The 16315-nt window shown below is 36.3% G+C and overlaps 1 protein-coding gene across 6 annotated transcripts in view; it reads right to left on the bottom strand.

Moving 5' to 3' along the window:
* The window catches only part of ZDHHC14 (zDHHC palmitoyltransferase 14), a 95594-nt gene that overhangs the window by 12409 nt on the left and 66870 nt on the right, over positions 1-16315 (bottom strand). For all 6 annotated transcript variants that reach the window (XM_054629934.2, XM_077175421.1, XM_054629937.2 and 3 more), the window contains 3 exons: positions 8447-8584; positions 4792-4840; positions 1259-1361 (listed from right to left, as the gene is read on the bottom strand). In XM_054629934.2, the coding sequence (XP_054485909.1) occupies positions 1259-1361; positions 4792-4840; positions 8447-8584 (290 nt within the window). The remainder of the gene's footprint in view (positions 1-1258; positions 1362-4791; positions 4841-8446; positions 8585-16315) is intronic.

Below are 16315 nucleotides of genomic sequence, written 5' to 3'. Positions count from 1 at the left end.
ATTGCTACCTTTTATTGCCTATTACATTTTCCCTTAGCTAGTTTTCTTTTCTGTTTGTGAGATACTTGAGAGCCTGAGTAAAATGTCTTGCTGTATTCAATTGGGAATTTATGTTTTAAATTAAATTACTGAACAGTTTACTTGATATTCAGACATGTTCCACTGCTGCAGTTCCCTGCTATCTATCTTTCAACAATCCAGAAGAGACATTTATTTGAGGGAAGAGGGTGGAAGCACACTAAGTCCATCTAGAGAGACAACCTTGAGTAAACCTAATGACTGAGGAATAACTGGGTATCTCATCTGTCTTATTAACAAGGTAGATTTCTTCCAAGTCAAGCTACTTGTTCTGATACTTGATGCTGAGGCACAGTTCATTTTGACTCTGCCTGGGAAGTGTTTTTCTGGTTGATTGATATTTACTGTAAAATTTATACTTTTAACTGTGACCTTAATAACAAAACATATTTGACAATACTAAAGATGCTACTTTTATATCTACCAGATACCTACGAAAAAGGTACAATAGGAAATTACAATAAAATAACTTAAACCTTGCAGTGCTTTGTTATATCTCTGATTAAATTTCCATTAGCTCCCTAGCTAATTTTATGTACTCCTTTCATTCATTAAATATTTTTCCTTTTAGTTAGGGAAGGACACATGAAGACTCCAAACACAGTTAAACATAATTCAACAGCAAAACAAAGGAGTCCTATATGCAAAATAGACAGCTGTAGAAATGAGAAAGTTGATCTTTAAATTGATTATATACTCCTTGCCAGAGGTTTTGGACCTCAGAATGGCAAAAAAATGTTTCAGAGGTAAGATAAAATAAAGGATGAAATTTTTGTTTAGCGAATTCAACACATTTTTCAAGTTTCACAGTAAGCAATTTTTATGTTAAAGACTATTTACCACTCCCAATGAAAAGGAGATACTGAAAAGTACTTACTAATCTCCTACTGTATAAAATATACTTGCTTGTCTCCTCCCTCCTGTATTTTCCTATTTCAGGACAGAGATCCTACATGCATAAACCATAATGGACATAGTATGTACATAACGACCACATCTTCAAACCACAACAAACATAGTCAAAAAGACTTTATCTGATCTTTTGAATCAAGCAGGACTATATTAATTCTTTCTCTTTCCTACTGAGGTATTCACAAAATGATGCAGACATGTCTGACTTGAGAAAAACCTCCTCATTACTATTTAGAAATACATATGTAGAAATATACTACAAACTTACATCTTCATTTGTTGTTTGATTGGAGCTGATCAAATACGTATGAAAACCTGAGAGGCCAACAATGGACCATACTGAGAAAAAACATACCACAGCTTCCAGCACAGTAATTAGAAGTCAAGGAAATATACACAAATGGGAAAAAAATCCAATAACAAGTAGTTAAAATCACAAAATACAGGGTAGCCCACAAGTCCTTTGAGATCTCTGGAGTACTTCAAAGAGGTCAGCAAAAAAGAAACTCTGGGCATCTGCCTAGCCGAGACACAGCACCACCCCTGCCATGGTGAGCAGTGCATGTCCCACCAGCAGACTGCTGCTGTGAGCTGCAATGTCCAGAGTCTTTGCCTCATAGGTAAGACAATAAAGTTGCTTCTAAACTTTATAGTATCAAGAATAAAGAGGAACTTCCCAAACTTTCTGTAGAAGGCTTTCTTCTACAGCTTTTATTTATTTACTTACACAAAACAGCCATGAACTCAGAATAAATCTACTTTGAGAATGCTGTTTTCTATAATGCTTCAATATTTTTGGGATTTTTTTAAAGGGAACATGATTCAACAGAAGAAAAGGCTTTGGTTCCTAGAAAAATACATATAATTCATCACTAGGAACAAAATGATGAGAGAAGAATAGGATAAAAATAATCTGTATATTAACCATATCAACCTTTAGTGAAGTCAGTTTCCAAGACAACGTCAACTCAAAATTTTCCAGAATAAGGATATAGCCTTAGAACAGAGAAAATACATCCTTATTACTGAACCTACCAATAGAAGAAAAATATGACAGCTCCTGACCATTACACAGAGGCATGGCTTGGAAATGGCATGGATGGACATAAATACTTGCAATAAAAAAATCCTAACATTAGTTAAAAGTGAAGAGTTTTGTACTGCACAGCTGCTCACCCCTAATGAACTGGGAGATAGCTCAAGAGTTTGTATAATCTTCCCTAGGACCTACTTCAATCAGAGTGGTTTAAAGGCAGAAAAGAGCCATTTGCATTCTGAGCAGATCTGCTCCAAAAGCAGCAGGATGACCAAAGTGCAGTGTTGAGCAGCAGGTTCACTGCTCTGCCTCTCATTTCCTCCTCAGGCTGTGTGATAGCAAATCAACACAAGTCGGGAACTCTGACTCTCTGCAACAGCCACAGCTAAAGAAAGGAGTACAAGGGATCATGGGTAAGGAAACAGACTCCTGGCAGAGGATTCCAAAACGCGTAAAAGAAGGAAACAGCCCAAAACATCATGCACAATACAGACTGGGCTTTGAAAGAGTAGAAATAGTAAAGAAGGCTGCAGATGAGCACTGTTAGGTAGAATCTACACACCAGGAGAAAGATTCACCAGGTCAGAAAAAAAGAACCTTAGAGGGAAAACAGCTCCCTGCAACCTGGACATATCACCAACAGGATGTTCCTCATCACAATTACACTCAAAAGGGTACCGAAAACTGTGTTCTTCCCTCCATGTCATAATTTGTGCTGGGGGAAAAAAAGGAATTCCTTTCAGTTCCCCATAGAAAGGGACACTTTTCAGTTCCCCACACAATGATCCAAAAACAACTCGAGAACAGCAGGGGTAATTTACATCAAATTAAGCAGAATCCACAAATTCAACCTAAGTCCATTAACTGTAAAACAAACACAAAAAAGCAATGCATTCTCAACAAAGTACAGCCTTGTAGTATATTATGGTATAATATCTTACTAGCATCATACAGTACAATTTTCCCTTAGTATTCTCACACAGGGTTGTTAGCAAGATTTAAATGGCCAAGTTCTCTGTGCCTGAATCGACTGGCTCCAAAGTAGCATTCCCAATACTACTTGGACAATTTAATTTTTTACTGCTGTTAACTGTAACCAAGCTTTTAAATTGTCCAACATATCACTATCAAGCCAGGCATTTCTGCAAGATGTGCTACTAAGCCTTTTAAAGCAGCACATCTCTGAACAAAAATTATAAATTCCAGGCTATTGTTCCTGTACAAAAATTCTCCAATGCATAGGCCATTCTCTTTTGATTTAAAGAAAATGGAAAGGTATTCTCAGTTTGAAAATAGTTTGAAAGAATTATCTTTTGTAAAAATTGATTGTAATTGTTTTAATTGGAAGCTACTGCTGTTCTATTTAGGACTGTTTGTTTGTGCTTTTTAAAATTGTTTGTGCAAAAAAAACTGAACATGGCTTTGCTTAAAAAGGGAGTTTACAGCTCAGTGATTCTACCTGATGAGGACAAGCACACAAAAAAATGTATCTGCAGAATTTGGCACTTGGGAAAATTACCTGGAAAGAGGTGCACAACTATGAACAACAGTTTTTTTCTTCCTACCTTTGTGTGGAAAAGCAAACTGTGTGAGGCACAATGGACAAATGGGAAAGAATACTTTTTAGAGTGTCTTTGTGAGAGTGTCTTTATAGCGTCTTTCCTGTTCAATCAGACAGCAATCATTCAAAACATATACATAAGTAATGGGAAGCTTACTGTCTGTAGAGAAACTAACCAGTGGTTTCATCGGTTTCCCATTTTTTCATTATGTTAGCTGCTTTCTGGCTCCAATCTCACTGAGTAGAAAATATACAGAAGGCTCCCATGAAGTGATAAATAGTGCATGGAGCAGTTACAGAATAGAACCACAGAATGGCTTGCGTTTAAGGGACGTTAAAGGTAATATAGGTTCCAATCCCTCTGCCATGGGTAGGGACATCTTCCACTAGACCAGGTTGCTCAGAGCCCCACCCAGCCTGAACACTTCCAGAGATGGGGCATCAGCCAAACCTCTGGGTAACCTGTTCACATATCTCACCGCTCCCATTGCAGAAACTTGGTTATGGCCATCTACACCTGCTCTCTTTCAGCTTAAAGCCTTGTTCTGTCACTACAGGCTCTGCTAAGAAGTCTCTCAGCTTTTCTTATGAGACTTCTTTATATACTGACAGAGCACAATGAAATCTCCCCAGAGCCTTGTCTTTACCAGCCTGAACAACAATTGTAGTCCCTGTGTATGCAATTTACACACTGCTATGTAACTTAATGCAAGTTGCTATTTGAAAATGACTTCTCTAAAAACATGAAGAACAGTTTCAGAAATTGAGTTCTTCAAGGAAAGCATGTTGTTTCTGTTCCAAAATCTACATTTTCTATCCTGAAAATAATCAGCCATTTTGGAGAACTTCAGTTGTAAAAGCAGAACAATTCTTGAATATTTTTAGTGAAACCACAGCATGTGTATAGTGCAAAATGTATTTATGAATTCCACCACAAAATATGAAGCATATTTAATGAACATGGAAATTACAGATCTTTGTCAAGAGCACTGCTCTGCAAAACATGAAGAATAAAAACCACTCCAGGCTATAGTCTCTTTCCTACCTCCAACATGTGGTAAGAAATCCTATTGTGTAGGAAGTGATGAAATCATCAACTGATAAAGTCTAAAAGCACACATTCAACAATGGCAATAAAACAAGCAAAACCATCTCAGATGTTATTTTGCAACAAAATCTACAATATGTTTCAGTGAAAGGATATCTTGCAGGACTGTCCTTCAGAGCATTGAGGAACCCTGTTTGTTGAGAACCTGTAGAAATAGAACCCAAAATTACCAGCCAAGTAAGAAACTGGACTATGGGCTGTTTTTACTAGAGTTAAAATAATTAACATTTTAAGATAACCAAATAATCATAGAATAGATTTACTAATATGAATCTGAGAATATGTTGCTCAGCAGCAACAACATCAAAAAAGCCCTTGAGCAACTTTTCAGGTTTAGCATCGGCAGGGTATTTTCTCAGTGATACTAAATTGATGTACACATACTTTCCCATGAACAAGAATTCTGATTACCCTTGTTCTTTTCCGACCTAATATGGAAACAAGAATTATAACCTCCTGCTTTGTTTTGAAATACTGTTTTTCAAAGTAACTTTTGGCCTTAGAAAACTTATTCTATAAACTCAGATTCCCAACTTTCCATCCTTTGTTTTGGAAGCAAAGCTCTCTTATTTATAATTCTGCTCCTACTGCACCTACACAGAAGATTTTTCTAATATGTTACTATTGCCTCTGGGCAAATAAAAGACAATCTAGTAGCTGAAAACAGCTCAAAAGAAGCATGAGCCCATCAACTAGAAATGTAGAAGCATGCAAAGTAAAAAAGCACTTGGGTTCCACAACCATGAGATATTAATCAATTAGAGTGATTTCACAATTGCAACAAGTGAATTTGTTGTAGAAACTGACTTAATGTGGCATAGCTACCGGCACACAGTTTGAACTTTACTGTATAACATAAATGATTTAAATGCATCAGGCTGAAAGTTTTCCCCAGAGCAAAAATTTTCCACTTAGCTAAATTAATCTGAAGATCTGTATGGAGAGCAGAATCTTGTCTTGACAAGAATAAAGAAATATATGAATAATTCTCTAGACCTATCTGGTCAGTTTTACTGTTTACTGTTACAAGTGCGAAGTTACTTACCTTGTATTTCTGAGCCTTTTCAGACTCTTATAATTGGTTCTTAGTCTCAAGGTACAAGACTAATGGAACTTTCTCTGCCTCCTTACTATTTTTAGCATCCTTAATGGCAATGGCAGCAGATAGATGTGATTTCCATACCCTGCTGCTAGTCACACTTTTCCAAGCAGTGCCCAAAACAGGAGAAGGGGAAGGAAGGCTGCTCACTGCAACAAAGAGGTGAAATACTGATGTCTCCAAGAGAGATGAGTAACTGGAAATACAGATACCACTACTGGAAATGTGTTCAACTTGGAGGGAGGGAAGAAAATCTTGCAAGGCAGTATCTTTAATAACTGATTTACAAATTAGTTTTATTATCTTCAGTAATGTTATGTGCACATATTATTAAACCTAGAAAGAACAAATTTCCAATGTATGCCTCAGAAGGCCACAGAAAACAAAAATATCTATCTTGTATCTCATCACCACTTAGGCCCACCAAAATCTGTAAAATGCCAGCTTGCAAGATGCATTATAAAAAATGTACAAACTTTAAAAATTTGTCTAAATCGAGAGGCATTAAAATAATTTTGGCAGGACTTATGTATGACTTTGAAATATTGTAGGAAGGTCATAGTCCGAGGTCTAGAAACCAAGACTTCCTTCAGCCATGCTAGCAAAAAGCAGTCTATGCTGAGAGCAAAGGTTCAGATTCAGGAATTGAGAATCCAGCTTAATGATTAGCATCAGCTAAAGAACTGAAGAGCTACAAACCAGAACACAAATTGGTAAGTGGTAACTATTAGAAAGGTAGACAGCAGGACTTCTAGAGGTATGGTAGGCACAAAGAGTGGAGTGTTAAGAAAATCTTACTTGTAAAGAACTCTTTTTTGGGCACTGTCAAGACTATAGCAGACAAATTTGAATACTGGGCTTGAAGCTCCAGTATATCAATTAAACATCAAGGAACTAATCACATGTATACCTGCTCCCATTGCCTTTGAGGACTGACCAATCTTTGGAGCTTAAGGATGTTTCTTCTTGTCTCATTCTAGGTAGATGAACCTCCATGGCAAGAATATTTTCCAGCTGACAGGCAATTCAGCATTTAACATTTACTATACATAATCTGTAACGCCTACACAATGCTCAAGTGCTTCTCAATCACACAGAGGCACAATAAATTACTCTGCTCTTTGCCTAAATCATACTCAAGAGTTAGGTTTGGACACTGTAAATTTAAAACCCACTAGGTAAACCTACCTAACATACATAACAGGAAATACTGACATTATACTGATAACTCATATATTGAAAACTAAAGAAAAAGCACTGAAGTCCTTTTGAAATGAAGGTAGGTAAGTGTCAAAAATAGCTTTACATTGTCAGACTAGAAATGTTTTCAACTACTGAACACTAGCAAAGATTGCATAAAAACCCACGTGTCTTTCTCCTTAAATGTAAAAGGTGTGCATGCATATACTCATGTATGCCCAGATAAATAACAAGCACTTAAGTATTAATGGCAAGTGTTCTTTTTCCAGTAATTTGCCTTTTTTAAACAATATATACATCTTATCTCTGCTTTTTCCAACAGGTATTAGAAATGCTGTACCTGGTAGTGTAAACAAGTTGTTCATTCAGACTTCCTCAAAATCACATATCCCAGTTCTAGCCTATGAACTAGATTTCTGAGCTATAGAAGGGCCTCTCAGTGCTTGCATCATAGTTTTGCAAAGAATGAGTAAGAGCAGGAATTCTGCTCTTTAAAACACAACTTTTCCCTGCATGCTGTAAACAATTTTGGAAACTGAGCACAATCTGACATATTTTTTCCAGTAAAACATTCTCTGTATATTATCATTATATATTGAAATTATTATTTCTATCAGGTTTCTGTTGCAATACAGAATACAAAGGAATAAACAGATTACAGTTCCAAAATGGTTAAAGAAACACTCTTTAGGGCAATATCCTATATAATAAGTGAAAAATCCAGAACACTCTTCTAGCGATAATGGGTTAAAAACCCAACATACAAAAGGTGTTTAAAGACAAATCATGCAACCTGTCACCATAAATGTCACCATCACTGTATAGGAGCTAGCAAAATTAGTTAGGGGTATGGAAACAAAGGACAGTACCCAAAAGAATTTTGACCTCAAACACAACCCAGAATACGAATAAAAATCAGTCCCAAACTCATTAATATTTCTAATTCACTCTATTATGAATTGGTTATTTTCAGAATGTCTATGCAAATGAAAAAAATGTTAAAAATAGGGTTGAGAATGGTACAAACTAAACAGCAAACTACAAAAAAATATAGCTCCAATCTATTTTCTAGTAATTTAACTCTTTGTCTGGATGGCAAGTGACCCATGCTTACAGTAAAAAAGCATATGGACGCTCTTTAGGTAAATGATACTACCTGTATACTTAAACATACAGTATATGTGATGCTTTTCCAATTCATCATCCATAAAAGGAGGAAAAAAAAATAAAATTAAGACTGCATTAAGGTAAAGCCAGTGCCAGGCCAATGACTACTATGAGCAGGGCCTACTATAGACCAGAATGGCACTCACTAGGGATTGTGAAGCTTCAGAGAAAAGGCAAATAAACAAACAAACAAATAAAGAAATAAACCCTGAATGATCAAAATATTAACTTAAAAAACTCAAGCAAATGGCTACATACGTAATCTGATTTCACCAGCATACTTACGAAGGATGACGTGGGTGATAACGAATGCAAATATAAAGACTGTCAGAAAGGACAGAGATAAAATAAACATATAAAAAAATCTGTAGTTTCTTTTCCCCACACAGTTGCCTACCCAGGGACAGTGGTGATCAAACCGTTCTGAAATGAGAGGCAGAAGAAAAAAAAATGGAAAACAATTAATAAAATGCTGTTTATTCAAAAAAATGCTCTCTGAATACTATATTAAAACTCATGATTAATCTGGCATTTGCAAAGTAGCCACAGAGAAGTTCTTATTTAGAAAGGAACAAAAAATAGAAAAGAAAAAAAAAGAGTACTTGAATGAAACCTTACAGTTTTTAAAGAAATTAAAGCATGGCTGAGGTGAGTTCCTGTTAAACTAACAGCCTTATTGTGACAAATTGTGCAGTCAGACCAGCAAGCATGTATTTATCCACTGTCACATGGAGCAACTCAGTTGTATTTGATTTTTTTCAAAACAAGGTGGGTTTTTTTTCTTCAGTTAATCTTCTACTCAAAATTGGAATTTCTGAGGTTCTTTCCTTTACATCTGTCATGATCACACCTCTGACTTATGCCTACTATCATATCATCCATCCATTTGGAGCATGAAATATTTACACCTTCCCACTTCCTTTTATTGCTTCGTTCAAGACATTCTTCATTCTAGACCACCTATTTTTCCACTTGAAGTTGATGCTGTCATACAAGATCATTAAAAATAGAGAATCATTCACATCAAACATTTTTCAAATGATAAAATTTAAATACATCATATAAAAACTGGTAATCTGCATGCTCTGTTGCCCTTTGCACTATAGACTCTGTCTCCTTTTTACTAAGTGAAAACTTTTATCTTTACCTCCCTGAGAGAACTCATTCATGAGATAGGAAAAGGCCAGGGTGTATCAGAAACAAGTGTCCCCAACATGGGGGAAATGCTTCAGTGCTGGGAAGCAGCAGAGGGAATGGCTTCCTCTGCTTTTCCCCAGGCAGCCTGGAGCCACCCTCCACGTCCATTATGTTGGGTAATGAAACAACTATTGCCAGGAAACAAACTTGCATTTCCTAACTTTACTTTGGAGAGATTACACTGACAGAATTTTAAGGCTTTTTTAATCAAATCCAAAACCATAAGACAGATGCATTTATGCTGACTCTTTCACTCTCTGATCCTTGTCCAAATCCTGGTTTGTTTTCTGTGATTTATATGCCTCCACTGATGTACTATCAAACTATTTGTAATTCCACAGGAAAGGCAAGCTATAAATGCAAAGTCCTTTAAGCCCTGTGTTAGAAAGGCCCATCTGACCAAGTACACCAGCTTATTTTAGTTGTGGATTTATGTTAAAGGCCTATATTAGAGGTTTTTCTTGAAGGATGTATTTAGTATTATCTTCATTTTAAAAAAGTCAAAACAACATGCACAACAGATTTCTGAGTCTACCAGACTTTCAGGGGCTTTTTTAAAAATGGTTTTGTGTGACAGCTGTTTGGACCACATGTTTCTGCCATAAATCTGTTTCAAATTCCAACAGGACTATTCAAGGTGAAGTCACTGAACTTTCTTAGGATAAGACTTCATAATACTCTGATTGAGGGAATACTGCTAAGAATATCAAGTACTAAACACTCTGGGTAGGTGATACTACCTTTTCTCAGTGTACTACAGTTGTATTCCCAAAATGAATTGATATTGCATTTTAAAAGTGCTTGTCTTTAAATGTGTGCTCCTGAACAAGCCCTCATATTCTGATAAACACTCTACTTCATTTAAATTCATTCATACGTACAACTCACAAGCAAACAACACCACAAAGAAACACAGCTACAGAGACATTTTAAAAGGCAGAATCCTAGGGTATTTTTGTAACTTACTGCTAAAAAAATACATTACGTGTCTCGGAAGATGAATTCTGTGTACTTAGATTCAGTCTCCTCTATGCTGACACAGTAGGGAAATGAATGATAAATAAAAACAGACAAAGCTGTTTCTAGCCATGAAATAACATTGAGATATGATGCAGACATCTATTTGATGGATTCAGATAAATGCAGACAAAAGCCATGCACATACACACAACCCCTCCATCTATAAACTCATGATCCTATACATACACACACTCCTTACTGAGGACTGACTCAGTGTTTTTAACCTATTTGTCAAGCCTCTTGAATTTCCATGTTCAAACTTTCCTGGTGAACTGAAAAGCTCTGCTATCTCAATAAATACCTTACTAATTATTGTGAAGTTAAGTAACTACCTAAGATATTTACAAAGGAGGAATGGAACAAAAAGGATGGATGCAAAAACCATTACTACAGTATTAAACTGGAATCAACTCTAATGAAAAAAGAGGCATATTAGAAGGTTTACATGAATCTTATTTATATAAATTTGGTCTCTTCTTTCTCAGTCAGAAGATAGAAAGCCATGTGACATGTGCCACAAACCAGTATATTAAAAGGCAAGACATTCTACTCAGCAGAGTACAAATATGTAAATGCAATTTAAAGATAACAGCCTTACAGCTTGTGAGCTGCTCTGCATAGTTATTAATGCAGGTGAAAATTGCCAACCCTGGCAAAATGAAGAGGCAAATGCTAAGCAGAAACTTCTAATGCTGTTAAGAAATTTAAAATCCATTAAATCTGGAGCTGTTTCTTCTTCCTTAGAAGAACACACGACCTAACAGTAAGTATTAATGAAGAAGTAACACAGTGTCTTAAGGTTCACCTCCAGCATTCCAGATGCTTGACAACTGAACAACCAATGATTTTGTAAAGGAAGCTCTGACATCTCTACTTGGACAATGTTGGCAGCAAAATTAAGACAACTTCATTGAGAAATGAAGAACTACTGATGCTGAGAAAAACTGGAATTCCAGCCCTCATTAACTTAAAATGCAGAGGAAATAAAAATGCAATATATTGTGAAGAACAGACTGTTAGAAGTTCAGAAACGCAGTTCTGGTTAGTTAACAGACTACTGTATTCAAACAAACATTTGTGGCAAGGTCAATGTAAAAATATTTGAGGCAAACAGACAATTAAAACATTGGTAATATAAACTCTTGTTAGTATAAGCATATTAGAACTCATAATGAGGGAAGAAGAAAGCTGAAGCACTCTATGGATAGAAACATTGAGATATATCATCCTCCTACACCCCAGTTCAAACAAAAGCAGCAAGATATTTGCCTTCTTGATGTTACAGCTGTATCTTGCTTTTACCTAATCAAGAACTAGTGATAGAACAGATGGCCCAGTTTCTACCATTTCAGCAGCTCTGTGAAGTTTTTTGCCTGTGTGTTCAGGGTTCTCCATTCTTGGGCCAAGCCTGGTGCTCATTTTACCCTACAGGGAGCAGGTTGACAGAGCCAGATGAGTCTAAAGCCATGGCTTTCTTTTGCCTATCTCCTCAGATCACCTCATCAGACAAACACCAAAGTGGGCCCAAGTGAAGCACTGAGAACACACTGCCAGAGAAGGAATAAAACAACACCTTCAGAAGCAGCTAAGTGTTAATTCAGCCTAGCTGTGAGACCAACCTTACTACAGGTTAGCACTTATCACAACTGCAGGAGAAATCCAGTTTTGATTAATTTTTCAGGGTCTGAGATCAAAACCTGAAGAAAATAAAAAAAGACTGAAAAAAAAGTGTGAAGAGTTTATAAGGTAAAGCATAAATGAAAAGAAGACATGAGTAAACAGAGACTATAAATGCTGCTGTACAAGTCACAGAAAACCAAAGAGGTAAGAGATTTCAGGAACTGAAATTTCTGTAACTGTTACTGTCAGTAACAAGCAATATTTCATTACTCTTTCCCAAGTGATCATCATATTTGAATTTAAATAATAACTTCTGAGGATAGCCAGCACCACCATAACTAAATCCAAAGGATGAAGCTTCACAAGATAACTGAGCAAATCCAAAACCATAGTAGCAGTGAAAGAGATAGTCAAATGCTGCCTTTCCTGCCACTTCATCTCACTTTCTTCTTTTTAAGCTGATGATGAATCAATTCAGTTCCCTGGACTACTAGGAAAGAAAAAAAAGGAATTATTTTGCTCACTGATGAGTGGGAAAAACTGACTTACCAATGGCTGTTACCAAATGGTCTGTGAACAGGCACAAACAAGAGAATCATGGAAATAAGGAAAAAAGAAATAAAGAGGAGGAATTCAAATCCCTTTGGAAGCAGCAAGCTGTCAACAGGACTCAGTGTTCTCATCAACACTCACCCAAGTGGTCTGATGAACACTCACCTAATAATCTATGCTAACCGCATAATTGAAAAACACTCTACTTCATACATTCCCCATTTTTTACCTTCCCTGAAACATTTATATTTAAAACTTCCATAAGAAACACTAACTGTTGGATATCTCAGATAAAAACCACACTGAGAACATTTCCCATTTTACTGAGCAATGGCCTTACACATGCAGCGTTTCCTTCAGAAGCCACACCAAAGCACGCTCCTTGCTGCTCAGAACCAAAGAGTCAAATCTCTACTTTTCCACAGCACAGCATGTAGACTCCTAAATACTTAAATGTTCTGCTTCCATTTTTCATTCACTACACTCCAGGAAACTGTGCACAAAATGACCCAAATGCTTTCCTTCCCTTTTCAAAACATTTAATGAAAGCCTAATAATTTACAAGGAACGCAAAAGCATTTTTAAATGGAACATTTGTAGGCCAGCTTGTCCCTTCAGTTTGCAGTATTTATTAACTGTTTCCTTTTTTCTTTGCTCAACTGGATCACGGCACACCAGCCCACATTTTCTAAAGCTCAATGTGAAGGTAGGACTCAAAGACAAGAAGTCGACAGGTGGAAAAATATCTAGGTCATGTTACTAGGAGATTCCAGTGAGCAAAAGTTGGAATTCACTTGGTAATTTTTCCACCCTGTGCAAGTAAAGGATTGTAGGACAAAGGCACAAACCTAAGGCATCCCTGAATGTTACCATCTTTATTTAAAACATGCAAACATACATCTCATGATTGGAAAGAGTCAAGAGCCCACTATGCAAATCCTGCATCAGTAAGAAGTCACATTACAGCTCAACCAACTGGGTGAGGATTACTCAAAATTACTTTGATAGTAGCAGTAGTACAACACAGAACTACAATGTTCATTGTCAAGGACTCACACTGAGTAATTATGTAGAGAGACTGACACATCTGCATGTATTTATAATGGTGACAATTAAAGCTTTTTGAAGGACTATGATGTCATGATATGATCACATCTATTCAGGGTTCTTGACTTCACATTTTGTACAACAAATAGTGCTTTCAGAATTTGATTGTTCTTTGAAATGTTTAAGAAGACAAATGAGGTTTTTAGAAATCCACATAAGAAATATGTTTTATTACAAAGAGTATTTATTTTCTTCTAAGATACAGCAGTCCAATCCCAACTGCTGAAAGTGATGCACACAGGCACAAAAGCAAATATAATCATTAAGTCCTTATTTGCAGTCAGTTCAATATCTGATAATTTAACATAACAAAAAAATTTATATCCAATAATCATAGCATATTCATAACAACTATCCTTAGCTCCAATGTTCAGTTTCACCGACTGAAATCACCACTACTAAGAAAATTATTTTTTAAATAATATTGAAAAAACCACCCCCACTGAGAGGATTTGCCATCAACTGGCAACAGCAATCAAATACTTGGATCAATTTTATTAGCACACCATTCACCTGCCTGACAGTCATTCCCCTGACAATACCTTTGCTGTTACTTTTGTGGAATGAAATCTGGGTAGAAATCCAAACGAAAAAAACAGTGAATAACAAAAGATCAATTGCAAATTACATTTATAGGCACACTGATGTTATTTTAGAACATCTGCTATGGACAATGCACAATGGATCCTTTAAATCACCAAGCTTCAGCACTTTCATACACTGATTCCAAATCAAAACACCCCATGAAAACCAAACAGCAAGAAAGCATCTTCTGGCCCTCATGTTGGGAAATACCAAAAATTCACTTCAAATTACATTCTGGACTCATCTCTACAAGGCGATATAAACTGAAAAAACTGAAACAGTAATGTGACACCAGTAAAGATGAGCCTCTATTAATGAAAAAAGTTAATAATATGCATGGGTATCTACAACAAAAAGTCAATCAGAAAAACAAACACAGGGCTATTAACATGTATTTCACTTTCATGACTGTTTAAACTGTTCCAGACAGCTATACTATTTGGGTGGTGTTTTAAGAAAATAAGTTGCAATAACAACTTTTTGCATGCTAATCAACTTAAGCAGACCATTGCTATTCACAAAAAGAAAATAAACAGGCTTAATTTTCAAAATAAAAATAGCAATTGATTTATTAGGAAAACATCCAGCCACTGCCCTAGGATAGCTCATAGTAATTAAACTGTATTGTCACATGGATCACTTCACTGCACTCACCAATAATAAATATTTACTAATTAACAAACTCCTTTGGCTGCATGCACATGAATGGTGACATTTTCAAAGGCAGCAGCAGCAGTTTAGACTGGCTGCTCTTTGGGCGGTACAAAGAGTGCACAGTGAAGGAAGGACCTCAGTGCTTCACAATCTCTCTTTACGTACCCGTTTGAGTACACACACCCTGACAGACCACACAAGGGCCTGACACACACCCAGCTGTGGAGGAAGGGATTTTAAAACCCCAAATTTGTCCCTAGAGGAAGCATAGTGTCCTTACCAAGTAACAGCATCCACAAAGTTTACAGATTAGTTTTTCTCTTTTCTACAGGAAAGCACATTTTTTTACACACTTTCACTGCTGTCTTTTATTGGAATTTGGGGTTTTTAACCATTCTGCAAATTGTTACTGCACTGAATGTAAATATGTGTTTCTTTTCTTAGGTTTCTAATTTTTTTAACTGATAATTTCTCTCTTTAATATTTACTTTGACATCTTGAGGTTTACAACATCATTTACAGAGTCAGATGTTCTTATCATCTCTGCATTTTTTCATACAAAGACCAATGCATAAGCCACAACCTCTCTTAAGTAACCTATAATACGATTTTCTTTCTTAAAGAGACTGACATATTTTGGAGTCCATTGGCTTAGGATTTAGAAACCCTGACACACATACTATGCTCCCTGAATTTCCAAAGTACATCTAATTTCACAAATGGCACAATGATAAAAAATACATCACTTCTGAGAGTGCTCGTGTGTACTCCATTTGGCAGCTTCTTGTTCTACCTTGTTAGGGCACACAAACAAAAAGAGTCCAAGCCATTTCTCACCTGTAAAAACTGGGAAAAATACATAAGAGAAAAGAAACAAAAAAGAAAAGAATGGTCACAGCAGCCAAATTTGTGCTTTTAGCCGCTCAGCAAAAGGGTAATTTTAAGACAACCGGAGCTAAGGTTTAACAGGTTCAAAATGAAGTGAAAATTGTACTGTATTCACTGCAGGAAATGTAAGGAAGGAAATAAGCAAAGGCCATGAAAAGGAAGTGATGGCAAGAAAGGAAATAATAAGATAATGAAGAAAGAGTGCTACAGAATAGAATTAAAACCAAGCAGACCAAATTCCTGGCATATACATTGATTATAAAGGATTACAAAGTCCTGAGAAAATTGTTCTCAGAAACACAGTCTGCGTCAGAAAAGCCAAACTGTTACAATGCCACTCTCAGCCTGCTTTTGAAGTGATTGGTGTTCTTCAGTCAGGAAGATGGGGATATCTGGAGTAACTACAGGGAAAAGCTTGTCCCCAGATCACACTGGTAATTCTCACTGTCTTACATTGTCTGTGTTATGTGTGCTTTGGAAATTAATTACCCATATTGTTTAGATATAGCCACATGCTTCTTGTTCAGCTTT

This window comes from Agelaius phoeniceus, chromosome 3 (genome assembly GCF_051311805.1).
Source record: "Agelaius phoeniceus isolate bAgePho1 chromosome 3, bAgePho1.hap1, whole genome shotgun sequence".
In the NCBI taxonomy this organism is placed as follows: domain Eukaryota; kingdom Metazoa; phylum Chordata; class Aves; order Passeriformes; family Icteridae; genus Agelaius; species Agelaius phoeniceus.
The sequence above is the reverse complement of the archived record's forward strand: the minus strand, read 5'-3'. Positions and strand labels throughout refer to the sequence as shown.